The 19,307-nt window shown below is 46.1% G+C and overlaps 2 protein-coding genes across 2 annotated transcripts in view; both read left to right on the forward strand.

The window, feature by feature from the left end:
• ALKAL2 (ALK and LTK ligand 2) overlaps window positions 1–17,994 on the forward strand; it is a 156,503-nt gene extending 138,509 nt beyond the window's left edge. The window contains exon 6 of the mRNA XM_081906659.1: window positions 16,959–17,994. The gene's annotated coding sequence lies outside the window, so the exon portion shown is untranslated. The remainder of the gene's footprint in view (window positions 1–16,958) is intronic.
• FAM110C (family with sequence similarity 110 member C) lies at window positions 1,110–16,081 on the forward strand. The gene is made up of 2 exons (XM_081906488.1): window positions 1,110–2,557; window positions 12,599–16,081. The coding sequence occupies exon 1, from the start codon at window positions 1,448–1,450 to the stop codon at window positions 2,531–2,533; it is 1,086 nt and encodes a 361-aa protein (XP_081762614.1). The 5' UTR covers window positions 1,110–1,447; the 3' UTR covers window positions 2,534–2,557; window positions 12,599–16,081.
• Window positions 17,995–19,307: the final 1,313 nt, after the last annotated feature.

The raw sequence follows: 19,307 nt of genomic DNA on the forward strand, positions 1-19,307 counted from the left end.
AGTGTTTCCCATACTTGGGTCTCCAACTGTTTTTGGACTACAGTTCCCATCATCCCTGACCACTACAGTTCCCATCATTCCTGACCACTGGTCCTTGTAGCTAGGGATGATGGGAGTTGTAGTCCCAAAGCAGCTAGAGACCCAAGTTTGGCTAACACTGATCTAAGGCCTGCTACAACAAAACAACAACATGGAGGCTGCACTTACCCAATATGTTTTTTTCTTGACTTCTTACAGATCTTGGCCATATTGGACTAAAGTCAAATGATAGGTGGCCCATTGACAGTATTTGACCAGTCAGTTTCCAAATGTCACAACTGTTTCTTCCAGTCAGATGCCTTAATAATCACTTGCGTAAGGATGAGTCCCTAAACACTTGACATATATTAATGAACCAAGCTTGACAGCACCTCTGACTTCAAGGTAGGAAATCTCCAGATAGCAATCGCTTTACATATCCCCAGGGCAAGCCACAGCAGCTGTTGAGCTGCCTGATGGCTTTTTAAAGCAAAGAATGAAGGGTATTCATTGGGTGAAGGAAGGACTGCAATTCAATGATAGAGCAAATGATGTGCATGCAAAAAGTCGCTGCGTTTTAAACTCTGGTTTAAAAAGCAAATGCATCCTTAGCTGCTTCTATCTCACTTTCCCTGATGGTTCTCTGAAATTTCTAGCAGCTTTGAGTCAATGACTTATGGGCTCCTTGTTATGTGTGTGTCTATTGTTGCCCCAGAAGATATTTAATAGGGCTAGTTCTGGAGCTGTGGCAGGAAATTTCCAAAATAACAAAACAGGTAATAGAAGCAATCCCGTGCCCCTTTTAAACCTGGTTCCTCTAGGAGGAGGCAGCAGTGCATTTGCAAAGTTTCTCTCCCAGGCACCTCTGTCCCTCAGCCTTTTGCTGCAGGAGGACTCCTCTGGTATTTTCATTCACAGACTTCCCTGGCTGCTGTAGGAGGAGGCAGCTGAAAGCATATGCTAAACAAACACTTTCATTAGGGCTTGTCCTTGCTAGAGGCAAATGGAGTGTTGATGGTCTGAGCCACTCCTCTAACGTCAATGAGCCATCTCCTTCTCTGGGTGATGTCAGAGAGGCCTCGGTGCTCAGACAGGATTGGCTGTGTCTGGCTCGCAGGGGTTGGCTCAGCCGAAAGGTGAATGTGCAAGGAAGCAGCTGTGTGGAGGTGCGTGCAGTCAGAGTGTCTGCAGCAAGCGCAGACAGTTGGGCTGTTTCTAAGGCAGAGAGGAGTTTTCTTCTTTCAAAGATAGATAATAGTAATAAAAACAGAGCAAGCTAGCAGCAGGGGCTGGCTGTTTTGGGGAAGGATCCCCGAATTTGTTATCCATGAAGGCTTGGGACTTAAGGGAGGAGACGGGGATTGTGAAATCGGCTGTTCTTTTTCCTGAACTGTGAGTGAGCTCGTGGGACACCTGAGAGCTGCCTGCTATGCCAACAGAAATCTCTCGCGCGGTGAGAATGCATGCCATCTCTGGCTTCCATTCCTCGCTGACAGTGCGGCTGCTCAACAAGGGCCCCGAATACCTTCGCAAGCAGATGGAGGCGGGCAACCCAGGCCGGAAAAGCGCCGTGGAAAGACTGGCAGCAGACAAGGCCAAGTATGTCAAAAGCCAGCAGGTAATCAACACTAAGCAGGAGCCGGTCACCGCACTCAGCTCAGCTTCCGAGAGCAGCAGCAGCGAGAGCACCTCTGTGGAGAGCAAGAAAGTCAACAATCACCTGCCTGAGGAGAAGCGTGCCCCATCCAACGTGAACAACGCCATGGATCCCAGCCCCCTTCCGCTTGAGCGTGGTGACCTTCCGATCGTGAGGCGCAGCAGCGCCAAGAGGCAGATCAGGCCAGACTCTCTGGTGATCTATCGCCAGAAATGTGAGTTTGTGAGAGGTCAAAGCCAGGAGAGCGCTCGTGGGAGTCTGGTCCGAAGGCTGTTCCCGAGTCCTTTCAAGGAAAAACCGTCGCCTTCTGAGGCAGCCAAGGCCATTCTGAAGGAAGATATCGCTGAGCCTGAAACAGAAGGGTCCATTTTGGTCAAAGGCGCAAGCCAAAACTCTGATCTGGCAGGACACAATGCGCCCCCAAACACAGGCCCAGCAGCCATCCTCACCAGCAGATGTGAAAACGCCTCGAATTTGACGGTAGCCCCTCATGAGATCAAGGAGGTGAGGCGGAAAGGTCTGCACCGGTCCCAGTCGGACATTAGTTCTCGGTATTCGAAATCTTTCTCCGAGTTTGACACGTTCTTCAAGTACTGTGGCCTGGACACTGAGGTAATAGAGGACCTTGGCCAAGAGAACTTTTCGGTGGCTTCTGACAACTTCTCCTTCCGTATCCGCAGCATCAGTGTGGCAACGTCGGAAAGCGACTTCACGAGGCACAGCGGCGACGACGGTCTCCTGGAAGAAGAGCTCACAGAACAGGTCCCTACTGGCACCTCAGTAATTGAACGCAATGCTCGGATAATCAAATGGCTGTACACATGTAAGAAAGCCAAGGAGGCTAAGACCATGTTATAGTACCTCCGAAAACATCATAGCCAGGTAAGGATAATGGGTATGCAATGCCCATCTTATATTATCTTATGTATCTTTGGCTGTACTGGAGTGTTTCTTTACACAGTGACCTCCTCCCTTCACCTATTACATGGGAGGAACCATAATAAGGGGCATAAACAACAGAGGACCTAATCTACAAAGACAGGGAGGAAAGATATAGATGGGCACAATGGCTGCATTTGGGCACAATGGCTGCATTTGGAGTTTCAAATTCTATGCAGATCAATGTCGTTCAGTATGTACACCTGATCTGCTTTTCAGAAATGTTGTTGTTGTTTTTCTCTTCTTCGCATGACATAGAATCCTAGGGCTTTTAAGCTGACTTTTTAAAAGTCGTGTTACTTTGCTAGAGTGGGATCAAACCCTCAGAAGGAAGTCAAAATTCACCTCTGAAGTCTGCTGCCTGGCAAATAGCTTGTTTACCAAAGTTCCTGCTATGTTAACAGGAAATCTAGTAATTCACCCAGGACTTAATTATATCTAATCAAGATAAGCAAACTGGACCCCTTGCTGTTTGGGAGCTGTCCGTTTTGGTCCCCTGCCTCATTTCCCTGTCTGGGCTCCCTCTGCACATGCAAGCAAACCATGCTAAATTAAATTTTTGCCAGTCTCCCTTCCTCTTCTTCATTTCACCTGGTTTGTTGAGTCACACGACTCCTCTCATATCCCCGTAATAGCTTGTACCACCTGTCTCCTGGCACCCCCATTTTCTGATTTACTGAGAAGTGGAATTTGTCTTGCTGTTTGATTTCATTTAAATCATTTTGCTCAAAGTGATAGCAGCTGGGCAATATGGCTGCAGCTGCACAGAAAGGAAATTTTGAGCATTAGGCTTGCAATCCTCCGTAATATGATTTTATCCTGCTGAACCTGGTGGGACTCACTTCCCACTAAACATGGACATTCGCTTGTGAACCTAGCCATGCTTTCTTGCAAGTAGGTTCCACAACGTGCTTATGGTGAGGGCATAGGCGCCGACTCCATGGGGCTTGAGGGGGCCCGAGCCCCCTCAAAAATTCGTTTGGGGGGGCTCCGCCCCCCCAATAATCTCCGGCGCCCCTCCAGCAGAGCGCCATCGCCGCCCCTCCCCCAGCCCAAAATGCACAGGGAGGGGCAGGCTGCATGCCTCCTGCCCTCCCTCCCGAGCAAAAGCTCCACCCAATTTCCTTTGGAGCTGATTAATAGGCGCAGCACGCTCTCCCCTATTCGCTCACGAGGAGGCGGCGCCACTTTATTTGCATATTCTCGAGCTTATTTATTATTCATGAGCTTTCCCGGGCCCCCCCAATATTTTTTATAAGTCCGCGTCCCTGGGTGAGGGTATACTCACCGGAGAGATTAAAAGAAAAACCCCTTTAACATGCAAAAGCCCTGTAGTTGTGGAAAGTTCCACACAGACTTGGGCCTTGCTCGTGTTGATTTTACAGAAGGCTGGATCGCACTAGACCTTTTCTTCTCTGTCTGTGCAACTGTGCTCTATCCTTGTGAGAAAACATTTGTATGCGCAGCTAATGACAATGATTCCAGTAATCCCAGTGGCAAATAAAATGCAGAATACTGTACAGAGAATACAGAAATACTTGCCATCTCTATCTGTGTGTTGCACCACTGTTTCCATATGTGATTTTGGATGTGCTAATGGGACACTGAGCATGAATACTGACCCTGTGTCTATCAAGTGCTATATCAAGACAGAATGTCCCTGACTTATGACAGGCTCCATGTCCTTCCATAACAAGGGGCAAAGTCCAGTATCCAGGTAAGTATACTACAAGTCCTGCTGGAATGAACAGAGATTAAGCACTCAGTGGTCATCAGATTACACCCCTTTCATCCATTCTAGGCTGTTTGCAGGGGCACCAATGCACAGGAGGAGCTTTGCAAGAACTAGCAACTTCTTTGCTCTCTTCTAAGCAGGAATGTGCTGGGATCAAGCAGCACTTCCTGTTTCCAGAAACAGCTGGCTGCGCAGAGGGCTCTTTGGTGTCCCACGTGACAACTACAAAATGACACCCTTCCCTATCCCAAGCAAAGTTTCAAGTTAAACAAACAAACACTGGAAACCCGGTTGATAACCGGCCAGGTGTTCTTGTAGATAGGTACGGTATGTCTGCAAGCATCCTAAGGCTGGGACACAGCAGCCTTGAGTATGCTGGAATAGTCAATTGCTAAACAAAGCCACCACGGTCTGTCCAGAAGCTGACCATAATCTACAAACAACTCATTGGTGCCTGTTGTGCACAGCTGGCAGAATGCTTGCATGTTGTTGTTTTTAGGCGGATAGGGTCTGGGTGCCCTTCCTCTTGCACTTTTCCAGATTTAATGAGGCCCATGTGTCTGTGTTATGTTGTGGACATTGTATGGAGGAATTCCCAGCTGAAGAATTTGCAGTATTTTTGTTTACTTATTTTTTAGTTGCTGAAAATACATATAACAAACAATCCCCATTTACTTCACTTTCAAGACATAGGTTGCATGCACCCCACACATTTGTAGCACATTTAAAGGACACTAAGAATCCTAGAAACTGTACTTTACCCCTCATAGAGCTACAGTTCCCAACAGCATTCACAAAGTAGTTCTCGGGATCCTTTGGGAGACGTAATGTGCTTTAATAATAATAATAATAATAATAATAATAATAATAATAATAATTTATTATTTATACCCCACCCATCTGACTGGGTTTCCCCAGCCACTCTGGGCGGCTTCCAACAGAACACTAAAATACAATAACCTATTAAACATTAAAAGCTTCCCTAAACAGGGCTGCCTTCAGTTGTCTTCTAAAAGTTTGGTAGTTATTTTTCTCTTTGACATCTGGTGGGAGGGCGTTCCACAGGGCGGATGCCACTACCGAGAAGGCCCTCTGCCTGGTTCCCTGTAACTTGGCTTCTTGTAACGAGGGAACCGCCAGAAGGCCCTCAGCGCTGGACCTCAGTGTCCAGGCAGAATGATGGAGGTGGAGACGCTTCTTCAAGTATACTCAACAAAGCACCCTCAACAAATTACAGTTCCCAAATTATTTTTCTGGAGACAGTCACATGCATCAAATACATTTTTAAAACTATGGTGTGTGCACAGCCACAGAGAGAGAGATAGGGGCAGTTCATATGTATCTGGCAGGGACAGTATACAGTTGAAGTTTCCTTTCTCTCTCTTACCCACCACACCTACACCTTGCAAATTACAGGGTTTCTCTTCTTGTAGCATCTGGATTAAAAAGGTGCATTTCAAAGAACCACAGTCAAGCACAGAACCATGATTACTAAGTGTAGTGTCAATTGTTTAATTACAGCCTGATTCTCACAGAACAGAGTTCAGCACGTTTAGAAAAGCGCTGACCAGCCAGCACCTAACAGCTCCCTTTCAAATTAAGAACCTCCCAAGGGCCCAGTCCTTATCATAGCTGTCAACTCTTCCATTTTCCTGCGAGGAATCCTATTCGGAATAAGGGAATTTCCCTTTAAAAAGGGGAAAAGTTGACAGCTATGGTCCTTATCTGTTGACATTCCCTTCCTTCCTTCCTTCCTTCCTTCCTTCCTTCCTTCCTTCCTTCCTTCCTTCCTTCCTTCCTTCCTTCCTTCCTTCCTCTATCGCAGACAGCTTTTGCAACTATCTATGTCTGCTGACGTTAATTTTCAAAATGTGCAATCTGCAATTGAAATGTGTGGATTTAATCCCCCTGAGGTATTTTGAATGGAAAGCAGTCGAGATCCATTCGGTCTTGAGGATCCAAACGCTAATGAATTCCCCTGATCAGCAGAGGGGAAACTGAGTCTCTCTCCATATTCTTTCTCAACGCAGTCGGTTAGGGTTATGGCCATGACTGCACACTAGGATGTGACTCTTGATCAGGGCTGGATTTAGGTTTGATGGGGCCCTAAGCTACTGAAGGTCATGGGGCCCTTTATATATCTGGCTGTCCTTTGTCAACAACAAATTGTCACTGTTTTTGTGTTGAATATATGCTAAATGGTAATTTATAGACCTAATCTAAAGCCATTTGCACATAGCAAAATATGTATTTTATCAAAGTAGTTGTTGAACTGAAATACATTCAAGAAGAAGTATATTAATAGTGAAATACAATTAAGAAGAAGAATATTGGGGGGGGGCAAGAGAGTGGGGCCCTAAGCTATAGCTTGTTTAGCTTGCACATAAATCCGGCACTACTACTGATGTTCCAACACAGAGGATTCCTATGGTGTTAACTTTGGGTAGGGTGGGGTTCAAAGCAGAAAACACTTGATAGCTTCTGTACAGAATGCTAAACAGTTAAACGTTGGTTGGTATTTTTTTCTTTTAAGGTAGCAGAACCGAAATGCCCGAGGTCAGATTCCCATTAAGGTTTTATTTTAAGCATAGCAAAAACAACAAATCTCTTTATCTCCATTCCTGGGGAAAATGAATAACTGCAATAATAGCCTTTTCTCTCATAAATCTAATACAATTTTTTACGAGAGGCGGGGAAGCCTCACCACAAATACCTCACATGTATATCCTAATCATTTCTGCCCGCAGCTGAAGAAGCAATATACAAGTGGCCCAGAATCACAAGCGGGGAGAACGTGCTTGCTCTCAAATGCTGCCTGTGAGTTCTCCGTAGGCTGCAAGATGTGCCTTTGACCTGACCCAGAAAGGGGTTCTCCCTACGCTCTTGTGAAAGCCCTTCCTCATGTCAATAAACAGAAGGTTCTGTAATTACCGTATTTTTTTGCCCTATAGGATGCACCGGCCCATAGGACGCACCTAGATTTGGGGGGGGGAATAAAGGGGGGAAATTATTCTCCCCCCCCCACCCAGGCGCCCCCAGAACAAGAGCCAGAGCGATGTCGAAGCTGAGCGCAGCTTCAGCATTGCTCTGGGAGGTTGCACAACCTTCGGGAGCCCGGCGCGGCTTTGCGTGGAGCTGCGCCGATCCCAGGAGCGCAGGCAGCTCTGCACAACCTTCGGGAGCCCGGCGCGGCTTCGCGCTGGGCTCCATAGGGCTGTGCAGAGCTTTCTGAAGCCTGGAGAGGAAGAGGGGTCGGTGCGCACCGACCCCTATCGCTCACCAGGCTTCAGCAAAAGCCTGTATTCGCTCCATAGGATGCACACACATTTCCCCTTCATTTTTGGAGCGGGAAAAGTGCGTCCCATAGGGCGAAAAATACGGTACATACTGGTCTTGTCTGTGTTGCAGAAAATACCATGGTCCAGTCCTGATCCTTAGCATTGCTGCCCAAATGTAAGTCCCGCTGAATTTAGTTAGACTTAACTTGCAAGTGAGACAGAGATGCCTAAGGAGAGTAGATGGAACAGATACCTTGAGAATTTGGGTTGACCCAGCCATGCATCAGGGAGAAGCAAGCTGATTGAGGTATCAATGAAGGCAGGAATCAGTGTGTGAATGATGGAGCAAGAGTTGTTTAAAATAAACAGAGGATGTGGGTTCTGCTTCAGATGGCACTGTAGATCCCTGTGGATCCCTGTGGGCAAGCAAGCAGGATGGGATTGGCTATTCACCTGAGAATGTACATAACAGAGTCTATGCTTCTTAAATTCCCCTTAGTCTAGAACGTATGACCATCCTGCTTCTGTCCTGGTAGTCTCCACAATTTCTTGTTATTTGGTACATGGCGGCTGTTCTGGTATCATACATTTAAACTGCTGCTACTTGCTACTTCAGAAATTTGGGACACCAGTTTGCATAAAATACGTGCATACTAATATATAACTATACATGCAAATTTAGGCAGGATTTCAGAGGGTGGGGGTGGAGGGAAAACCAAACTCTGGCTCTTGTTGTCATGGCTTACTCAGAGCCATGAACCACCAACAGGATTTTCAGGATCCAGTACAATGTATGTGGATTGGGGCCTCCATCCCACCCGCAATCTGTTGGCAAGAATTGCTGCTTATGTGTATATTAAGACATATAACTCGACCTCTCTCTCTCTCTCTCTCTCTCTCTCTCTCTCTCTCTCTCTCTCTCTCTCTCACACACACACACACACACACACACACACACCCCTATTTCATACCCTTACAAGTCCCCTGTCGCTCATCAATACCATCCACTTGTGGCATCCAGAAATCACAGATAAAAAACAATTTGTGCCACAACTGGGAAGCAGCCAACTGTGCAGAGCAGACACTTCAAAATAGTTAATCAAGCATCATATGTGCCACCTTATCAAGGCATTGAGCCTGTAGAAGTCTTTCGAGAAAACATGTTCCCATCTCTAAAATGGGTGGACAATCCAAAAACTTGATTTTTTTGTTTAAAAAAAGCCTAAGAGATTATAACACAAACAGCCTTCTCCCTTCCTGAATCTGAAATGGTGGGGACAAACTCCAGGGCAATGCTGTTATCCCAATGTCCCACTTGTAAACTTCCAAGAGACATTAATTCTATTAGCATTTTTATATCCTGCCCACTCCTCAAAGTGTTCAGGGCAGTGTTTGTGCTTTCCCCCACTTTACCCATTTTATTCGCCTCACAAGGATCCTCTGAGGTGGACTGACCAGCTTTGTGGTCACCCAATGAGCTTCAACGCCCACTGTAATGGGCACCACTAATTACTAATTTGGAAGCACTTATAAAGGCTCTGAAGGGGGATCATAGTAAAGACCATCTGAGAGCCAGGACGTACAATGTTCAAATAAGGCTCTCTGTTGAACATTCTTGGCAACTAATTGCACATTTTGTGCTCGCATAAATGTGGTAAAATGTACGGTCATGTGCCTGCAAGAGGCTTGTTTTTTTGTGATACTCACTAACACAGAACAAGCTTTCATTAAACTAAAAGCATTCAAGTGTTGCATTTTAAGAACACGCAGGCAACACACATGCTGCCTTTTAGACCAGGTAATCTCTGTTAATCTAAACTACAAAATGCCCAGATATAATTCATCATCACGTTATTTACACAATTGATTAGTCAGAGGATGAGCCGTTTGAGAGTCGTACACCTGCGGCTCTGTAATCCAGGCCTAGTTTTGCAAGGCTGGGAAGTTCCTGCCATGAAACAACACATCCTTGACTTCCTGCAAATATTGGCCCTTGTCCAGAGAGCAAACAGAGATGCCTGTACCTGTTAGCAGTTTTATCAGGCCTTGCACTTCTAAAGAAAGGCAGCTAGCAGACTGGATCATAACTGTGGAACAGAGTTCATATTTTTTTAAAAAACACCCTGGGGCAGAAGGATACCCTACTTACAATCTAGATGGCAAAGCCTGCATGTTGAGTTTGTCCTTGTGCCTTCATGTCCAGTAATGTCTGTGGAACTGCTTAAGGCTTGTAGAGTTAAGCACCCGTGGCTCTTTGCAAACTTTGTGCTGGATGTGCACTGTAATTAGTTTGCTAAGATTTCCAGCAGCCCAACTGGTAGGAGCCATATAATTTATTTTTTTTAATTAACAGATCAAAGCCCTAAAATGAGGTGATTGCTTTTAAGTGCTCTGATAAACCAGGCTCACCTTTATATAGAGAATGAGGAGAGCACCACCCTCTGAAGCACAGGCAAAATGCACAGTGGGTGGCAGAGAAGAAAAAGCCATAGGTCAGTGGCAGAGCCGGTAGTCTACCTGCAGGAGCTTCTAGGTTTGATACCAGATATCCTCAGGTAGGGCTGGGAATGGCCCCTGACTGAAATCCTGCAGAATTTTAGCTTTCAACCAGAGTTGGAACTGGCTTGCAATACAGCTGATGCCAGTCCCTAGTTACTGTTATCCACAGTTAGCGCTGTTGCACGAACGCTAAGGTAAAACAGCAAAGGACCCCTGGACGGTTAAGTTCATTAAAGGATGACTATGGGGTTGCGGTGCTCATCTCGCTTTCAGACCGAGAGAGCCGGCGTTTGTCCATAGACAGCTTTCTGGGTCATGTGGCCAGCATGACTAAACCGCTTCTGGCACAACAGAACAGAAAACGTTGTTTACCTTCCCGCTGGACAGTACCTATTTATCTACTTGCACTGGTGTGCTTTTGAACTGCTAGGTTGGCAGGAGCTGGGACAGAGCCACAGGAGCTCAGCCCAGCACACAGATTCGAACCACCAACCTTCTGATCGACAAGCCCAAGAGGCTCAGTGGTTTAGACCACAGAGCCACCTGCTCCCCAAGCTACTCCACTCCATGGCGACCACACTATCAGTAATGCTGCCAAAGGAAGAGAGGGAGTGAGTTGCTGCCTGCTACCAATCTTTTAACCACGTTTAAGATCTCTCTAACATGATGTCTGCACAAACAGTCTTTGAAGCTGCCCTGTACAAAAATACAACCAGTGGTTTTTTCCCCTGGGGGTACTCAAGAGTACGCAGTTCCAGCACCATTTTTTTTCTAGAAGAAAGGCAGTGGTTAAAAGTTTGGCACTTGCACATAAATTCACCAGGTGGTGAGGAGAATTTTACCTCTCTCCTGCTTCCCATGATTTCTGATTGTTCCTGATATATGAAAAATAGTTTCCACTTGAAAAATACATCTCACAGACGATTAGCTTACCATGTAAATATATGTGCGTCACAGTAAAATACCACTGGGTCAAGTAGTTATCCAGTAAATCTCGCTGGATTTGCCACCTTTCCCCCTCTACACAGCCTGTTAAATTTCTGCCTCTTCTCTTAACTGCCCAGGAGTCTTGCCAGGCAGGAATAGGAAGAATGATTTTCACAACAAAATCAGAATCATTCCAGCAACCTGAGAAACACAGCACATATTGGCATGAGTTTAACGTTAACGATAAAACATTCAGGTCTTCGAGCGAAGCGCTGGTGATTTAAACCAAGGGAGGTTGCCTTGCTGCACCTGCTGAGAATGCAACCCATAATTGCTGAAAATCCAGGCACATCCCACCCACGCGGATGCTAAGCCTCTATTTGCAAGAGAACAAATAACTAGCAGTTAGGGGAGCTTTTCTATCGGGGCCTATAAGGCTGAGTTCTGGTTGACAGCAATTATCCCCAGACGATTGCTAGGAAGTGCCTACGGAGTTTCACTTGGTCCCCGCTGCTTTTTCAGAGCTGTGCTTAACCGGGCTTTGCCGCGTTTGTCGTCTAAACGTTTGCTTTAAAAAATTAAAAATAAAACTGAGGGATAACGCAGGGGCGAAAGGAGGCAAAGCAAGTTGTGAGCAAATGGGCCCCTCTTCAGCTTTGGGGGCAGGAGAGTTTCGTAGGCTTATGAAAGCTCAGTGGCCAAGACTCAGGAAGTGTTGACTGGTGAGCTGCTTACATGGCCACCAACAAATGTCACAGTCCCTCAGCGGACAAAGAAAAGAGGGGAGCAGTTGAACAGGGCATGCATGTAGTTACTCGACTGTATGCTAAGGTGCCCCGAGAGAACTGCTTTTGCACAAAGCTCTGAGCTTTTAATGGGTCAGGAGCTTAAGCCATGAATCTTTTATATCCCCAGCTTAATTTTTCATGGGGTTCTAGTATGACTTGTAAAACACGGCATGAATAAATAAAGCAGACCTGTGTGCAGTGCAGGAAATCTAATTTAGCTCAAGGAGTTACTAGTTAAGGAGCCATTTCTATCATTTAAGCCTTTAGGTATGTGCTGTCGTTTTTAAAGGAGGCATGTTTTGTTACAACAGGCAGTGCCATGCAGTGGGGAGTCTAGAGCCCGAGGAGCCAAATGTGGCCCTCCAGGCCTCTATCTGGCCCTTGGCACACCACTTGCCAGCCTCGCTTCATGCCCTCAAGTGTTTTTTTGCCTTCAGTATCAGTGGCAGTATGTGCCTGAATAACAATTGCTTGGAATTACCAGTACAAGTGAGGAGACTGCTGTTGCACTCAGAGCCTATGTGTGGGTTTTTCCATAGGCATCTGGTTGGCCGTTGTGAGGTAAGAATGCTAGACAAGAGAAGCTCTTGGTGTGATCCAGCAGCGATCTTCTTATATAGTAAACCACCAATGCAGTCAAACTTTAAAATACTATTCCAGTACTCATTATACAGCTGGATAAAAAATATATATTAGCTCAATGGCAGCATGAAGTGTTTCATAGTATTTCAATAACACTTTCCCCTTCTTTTCTTAGAATGGAGGAATTCCCCTGAGATGGAGGCTGGGAACATGGACTTGTGGCAAAATGGTGGAATACGGACTTGTGGCAACCATTTCTATCATGGTTCCTCACCTGCACAAGTGAGTCCCATGAGACGACTGAACTGCAAATTGAAATGGGAATCAATACCAGGACCTGGAAAAGAAGGAACAGCCATAGCTAAAGGGTGAAGAATCTGAAGTCGTTGCCTCAAAATACCAACATACTGAAGGGGAACAGAGATGCTGGTCTGCACATGGAATTTATCTGATGCTCAATCTTCTAGCGAAGCAGAAACCGAGAGCTGGTAACCTCTGAGTGTCTTTTCACAGAAGACAATGTCCTAGATTAGTATCACTTCTGTAATAGCAAATTGCATGTGCGCTGTTAGGTGTGAGGAACATAATGCCATGTGTGCCCTGTGTTTATGCTGTAGGAAACTGCACTGAGCGGTGGTTTCCTAACGAATAAACACATAATGCGCACATCTGACAAAATAGGCATATGTGCACCTGCCCAATGTTCACTTTGATTTTCTGCATTGGAATGACCTTTGGCGTGAAGTTTCCCTGAAGCTGGGATTCTGGTGACAAAGCCTTCACCTTCATTTGTAACGGGAAACAGCTTTCCTAAACAATGTCTCTCAAGTGTATACGCTTTATCCATTCTTTCTTCACATGAGGGATCTCCCACATACTGCTTGTTTTTCATGCAACACCTGGAATCCAGTGTTCATAGGTGTATGTGTGTGTTTTTAAGAGTTTTCTCCAGGAAAACTTAATCTGGGTACCAGAAAAATGCATTGGACAGGGTTGCATTAGAAGTTGCCTTACACTGAATCAAACCACTGGTCCCCTTAGCTCAACAGCTTCTCGAAGTTTCAGGCAAGAACCATTCTCAACTCTGCCTAGAGATAATGTGGATTGAAGGCGACCTTCTGCATAGAAAACTTGTGCTTTCCCTACTGACCCTACAAGCCAGATTCTCTCCTTTCCCAGCCTCTCTTTTAACTGTGGTTTCCTCATGTCCCTGTCCCAAAGGCTGAGAGGAAATCCCCAAAGGGATGTAGCCAGACAAGCAAATCAACAGCTCCACCGCCACTACCCTTCCTTGTGTGTATGGTAGCACTTTCCACTTGTGTACAGTATCGAGCCATATTACGGTATGTTACCAAACAGTACATGGAACTGTGCTCCATGACATTGCTTTTTTTATTTTATTAAAAAAACAACTTGGCTAGACTGCAAGGTAAAATGGATGATCTAGACAGGCCTGGAGGCACATCACTGTCTAAGGTGCTTGCCACGTCTGTGAGAAGATCACTTTTGAGTGGTTTTCCAAACAGGGTTTGCTCCTTTGCCACTTGGGAATGGCTGTCGTTTCTGCAATAACAAGCAGGTGCAAACATGCCTTCCCCTTTTACCGTATTTTCCCGTCTATAATACACCCCTGTGTATAAGATGTCCCATATTTGGGGGGACTCAGATTTAAGAAAATGGGGGGGGGAGATGTATCCATGTATAAGACACCCCCAAATTTTTGACATTATTTTTTAGGGGGGGGGACCTAGTCTTATACACAGAAAAATATGGTATTTCACTCATTCTCTCTCTCTCTCTCTCTCTCTCTCACACACACACACACACACACACACACACTCATAACAAGAATCTGCAAGTGGAATCTGGGAGTGGAAGGAAGACTGATATTATGTATAACAAATATTCTTAAAGAAAGAAAAAAGAGGGATGCTTAGTAACCAATCGCTGCAGTCACAATTGCTGGATTAATTGACCTGCTGATGTGCCATAAAGTTTCAGGTTAGCTTTATTAGCAAAGAAAGGGGGAAATGTTTGAACATTCCTCAGATTGTGCCCATCAGTCATTCCACGGCTGGCATGGTCAAACTGGAAGTACAGAGAGCAGTTCCTGTTATGCGATCAATATACATTGTTATGCCTGGATAACAATGACCCACAATTCTACCATTTTAGTAAAAGGGTGCGGCTGCAATCCTCTACTCGAGTACTTGAGAGCAAGTACTGTTCTTTCTCAGTGTACTTAGCCTGAGAAAGTAGGAGTGGGCTTGCCATTGGCCTTGGGTTTCTAATTCTTGTCAGCGAGGTACACTATTGAGGCCACTTAGGAATAGGGTTCTGAGATCCAACCATCATTTTATTTTGGAACTGGGGTGGCAAACCTATAGTCCTCCATATGTTGCTGGACTCCAAACTCCCAGCAGCCCCAACCTGCACGGCCAATGGTCACAGGTGGTCACGATGGGAGCTGTAGTTCTACAGCCCTGCTTTAGATGCCAAAATATCACTGACGCCCAAATATCTCAGCTGCATAAAATATGATGGTGTCCCTTGTTCCCAAGAGGCCCTAAATGGTGATGGCTATATGCCACCTCCAGGTTCAGGGATAACAAGGAACTAGTTGCTAGGGGGAACAACAGGAGGAGAGGGCTATTGCTTTCAGGTCATTCTTTGGGGCTTCCCGGAGAGGTATTTGGTTATCCACTCTGGGGAACAGATGTGCAAGGTAGGCCTTTGGTCTGACCCTATAGAGCTTGTCCTCTGTTTAAAAATGAATTATTATTGGGGTTGTTTTAAAATATATATATAATATTCCAGCACCTGTGCTTCTGCATGCTTCAGTCACTTTTCTTTAGTCAGAGATTCCCTTGTGAATTCTTCACCTAAGGAAGAAACACCAGATTGGCGAGATTCAATGAAGTTGTCGTGCGCGCACAGAACGCAGTTCCCTAGCTTAGCTGAACTGTCCTGCCCCCTCCTCCATGGCGTAGCCCCTAAATCTGTTCTGGAGGGTTGAGGGGAAACCCAAAAACAAGTTTAGTGGGTGCGTCGGGAGAGGAAAACAGGGGAGTCCAGTTGCAGAATCAAGCTTCATCTGCATACACATTCCCAAATTAGCTCAATGCTGAATTCCACCCAATATTGCTCCCAACAATGAGGGAGCCCAGCATCACATGTCCCTGTGACATCACACACACAATGTGCAATTCATTGGGAGGAGGCTGAGCCCAGAGCGCAGGACCATGCGGCTTCAATAGCCGGTGGCTCCTCCTCTCTTGCGCTCAGGAGAAGCCGGCCACTGATGCTTTGCTGTGCTTATCTCCATGCTCGGCCTCCTCCGCCCACTCAACATGGGGGGGGGGGGGACTCAGCCCACTGCCAACAAATATCGAGAGGGGCGAGGACAACCTGCCCCTAGGAGTTGGTGCCTATGATTCCACCCTGCATTCTCTTGTTGTTTAGTGATGTCCAACTCTTGGTGACCCTATGGACCAGAGCGCGCCAGGCACTCCTGTCTTCCACTGCTTCCCGTAGTTTGGTCAAACTGATGTTGGTAGCTTCGAGAACACTGTCCAACCATCTCGTCCTCTGTCGTCCCCTTCTCCTTGTGCCCTCCATCTTTCCCAGCATCAGGGTCTTTTCCAGGGAGTCTTCTCTTCTCATGAGGTGGCCAAAATACTGGAGACTCAGCTTCAGGATCTGTCCTTCCAGTGAGCACTCAGGGCTGATTTCCTTAAGAATGGATAGTGTCAGAGCCACCCGTTGGTCCCAGCTCACAAGAGACCCAAGTCCAATCCAGTTTATTTACAAAAGTCTTTATTGAAGATCATTGCTCCTTTTACATTCCATCTCCGTGGCTCTACGTCTGTAACATTAGACCGCTGAAGTCCCCTCTGAATCCGTACCGCCTCTACACCAGTTTAAGAGGCTTGTGCTGGACCACCTCTTCCTCTCCTTCCTTTTCCGCAGGGTCTTTCTGCCCCCCTGGGTTCCCCCCGCCGGGACTCGCCCGAGGCTGAATCCTCTGACGCCTCTGCCCCCCTCCTTCGTGCTTTGGGGCCGGGCTCCTCCCCAGGGCTCTCCTCACTTCCGCGCGCCTCCACATTTGAACTTGGCGCGCGTACGTTGCTTCTGACCTTTCTCTCGACCGCTACACTGCTCCCGGTGCTACTCTCCGCCCTTTCTGGCAGAGCGTCCTGCTCCGATCTCCTCCCCCTGTCTCCTTCTTGCTCTGCTCCCTCTGACACACTGGTAACTCCACCCCCTTCACTCCGTTCCGGCTGAGAAGCCGGCTCCGGTGTCCAACTCCCACTGGGGGTTCTCCCTTCGCTCCCCTGCTCCTGACTGCTTCCCCCTTGGCCTCCCCTTGGTCTGACCAGGGGGGCCCCCTTTTGGGAGTCCTCTGACTCACTGGACAGACTCATGGACGACCTTTGGTCATCGTCATCCTCCTCCTCATCTCTCTGGGATTCTTCCCCCTCGCTCTCTGTCTCCTCCCCCATCTGCTCTTCTCTCACTGAAACCCTGACAGATAGGTTTGATCTTCTTGCAGTCCATGGGACTCTCAAGAGTCTCCTCCAGCACCATAATTCAAAAGCATCAATTCTCTTACATCCATGTTAATATGTGGTGTTTGGTATAATGGAGGGTAGGGCCCTTGTTGAAAGCTGAAAACTTAGTCACATGTTGTTGTTGTTGTTGTTGTTGTTGTCATCTTTGTTTTGTTCTGGTTTTTATAGCACTAGTTCTCGGGCAAGTACCGCAAGAAATGGAATAAAGTGAAATTTCTTTTACTTCTCTACTTGAGTCCATCAAGCAAATAAGCTCTTCCAAATGCTTGCCATATTGCACCAAAGAAAAGCTAACCTTGTTACAGAAAGTGAAATAAGCACCTAGTGAGCAATTTTGTGTGTCTTTTGTCGTTAGTCCTTGAAAATGCAGGCACTTCAGAGAGAAGGGTCATCAGAGGCACTGGGCAAGGGGGTTTCTTTTAATGATTCACCCCATTGCCTCAAGTATTTGATCTGATCTTAATGCAGAAGTTCCTATCTGGTCCACATACATTTCAATGGAGGGAACTGCTCTGCACATAAATTACTTTATGTACACAGATCCTCTCCTGCCATTGAAATGATTGGGAATCTTGTTAAATAGGAAGTCTGTATGTGTAAATATATCTGCATGGGGGCAAGGATGAAATGTATCTTGCTGTAATTTATTCCAGTGCTGGGAAACTAAGCTAGCACTTTAATTTCTAATTTAAAAATGTATGTAAGTAATAGTATGTATCTAAGGAAAATGTACTTGTGAGTCACTAGGTAGAGATATTCTGACTTCAATATCTGAAGTCTCCTCCCCCCCCCTTAGATGTTCTGATAATATCGTATGTCTCATTGGGCTGTTTTGTTTGTTGTGGTTGTATATAATGTATATAATGAATTTGGAAAATACGCATTTCTTTCAAATCTCCTCAGTGCTTAGGAGAAACCTAAAAGGTGTGTGTTGTTGTTTTACTTTTTGCTTAGTGCCTAAACGGCTTTGTGAAACAAATATATTTTTCCATTATAAAAAGTTGCATCATCACTTCATTGACATCAGGGTTGGTTCCTGACCCACACAAAAGGCTGCTAACATAGCAAGAAGTCATTAAACAAGCATAAAAGCTATACTGTTAAGGCTGCTAATCCACAAATGTAATCCACTTCACAGTGTGCTGTGCAATTCTTTATTTATGTGACAAGCTAATGATGGAGCAGGCTTCCTTCCTCTTTAAACTCCATGAGAATATGGGCAGCTTTGTGCAGTATGTTTTTTTTCTGCATACATGCATGGGAGACGTTCTTTGTGTACATGTAAAAATGTAAGACAATTTGACAAAATCCATGTATAGAGAACACAGAGATCATCCAGGCATATTCACCAGGCAGATGTAATTGATCACAGCTTCCTACGAAGCTCCTACTCCATGATAAACTCCATTTAATTCCTTAAACCACATTGCACAGCCATTCGCCAAAATGGTTTGTAGAATGAATGTATGGGGCAGAACCATAGGTCTGTGGGGCAGATGCCTAGCATGCACAAGGTCTCAATTCAACACCTGTTATCTCCAGGTAGGTATGGAATGACTCCTATCTGAAGCTTGGAGAACTGCAGCCAATCAACATAGACAATACAGTGGTACCTTGGGTTACATACACTTCAGGTTACAGACTCCGCTAACCCAGAAATAATACCTCGGGTTAAGAACTTTGCTTCAGGATGAGAACAGAAATCACGCAGTGGTGGCGCGGGAGGCCCTGTTAGCTAAAGTGGTGCTTCAGGTTAAGAATAGTTTCAGGTTAAGAACGGACCTCTGGAACGAATTAAGTACTTAACCCGAAGTACCCCTGTACAGACAGACCAATGACCTAATGCTATATAATGCCGCTTCCTATGTGCCTAGCCTTCTCCCAACTAGGTGCATTGAACAGACTTGGTATTTTTAACAGATCATAAGTGCATGCAGTGCTTTTTTTCAGCCAGGGCGTACCAGAGCGCAGTTCCAGCACCTCTCAGGTGGGTGCTATTGCGGGCTGGCGCTCCCCCTGCCTGATTCTTGCCTTTACATACTTTCGAGAAGCCCAAAACAAACATTTCAAGTCAAAATGGAAGCTGGTCAGCATGTGCGAGTCTACACTTGTCTTCAGATCGATGACTCCACCTAGCTCCCAGCTGCAATTGGTCACGCTACGTGGCAAGGCCAATTTGTATCTTCTTTTCTTCAGTCCCTCTCCCTTGTGGTTGTCACGGACTTTAAGCTTTTCAGCCAGGCTCCTACTGTTGCACACACAAACACACACACACACACACGTTGTGCGAGGGCCCTTCCAAGCTGTTCTAGC

The sequence above is a fragment of the Podarcis melisellensis genome (assembly GCF_964234715.1).
Source record: "Podarcis melisellensis genome assembly, chromosome: 3".
Taxonomy (NCBI): domain Eukaryota; kingdom Metazoa; phylum Chordata; class Lepidosauria; order Squamata; family Lacertidae; genus Podarcis; species Podarcis melisellensis.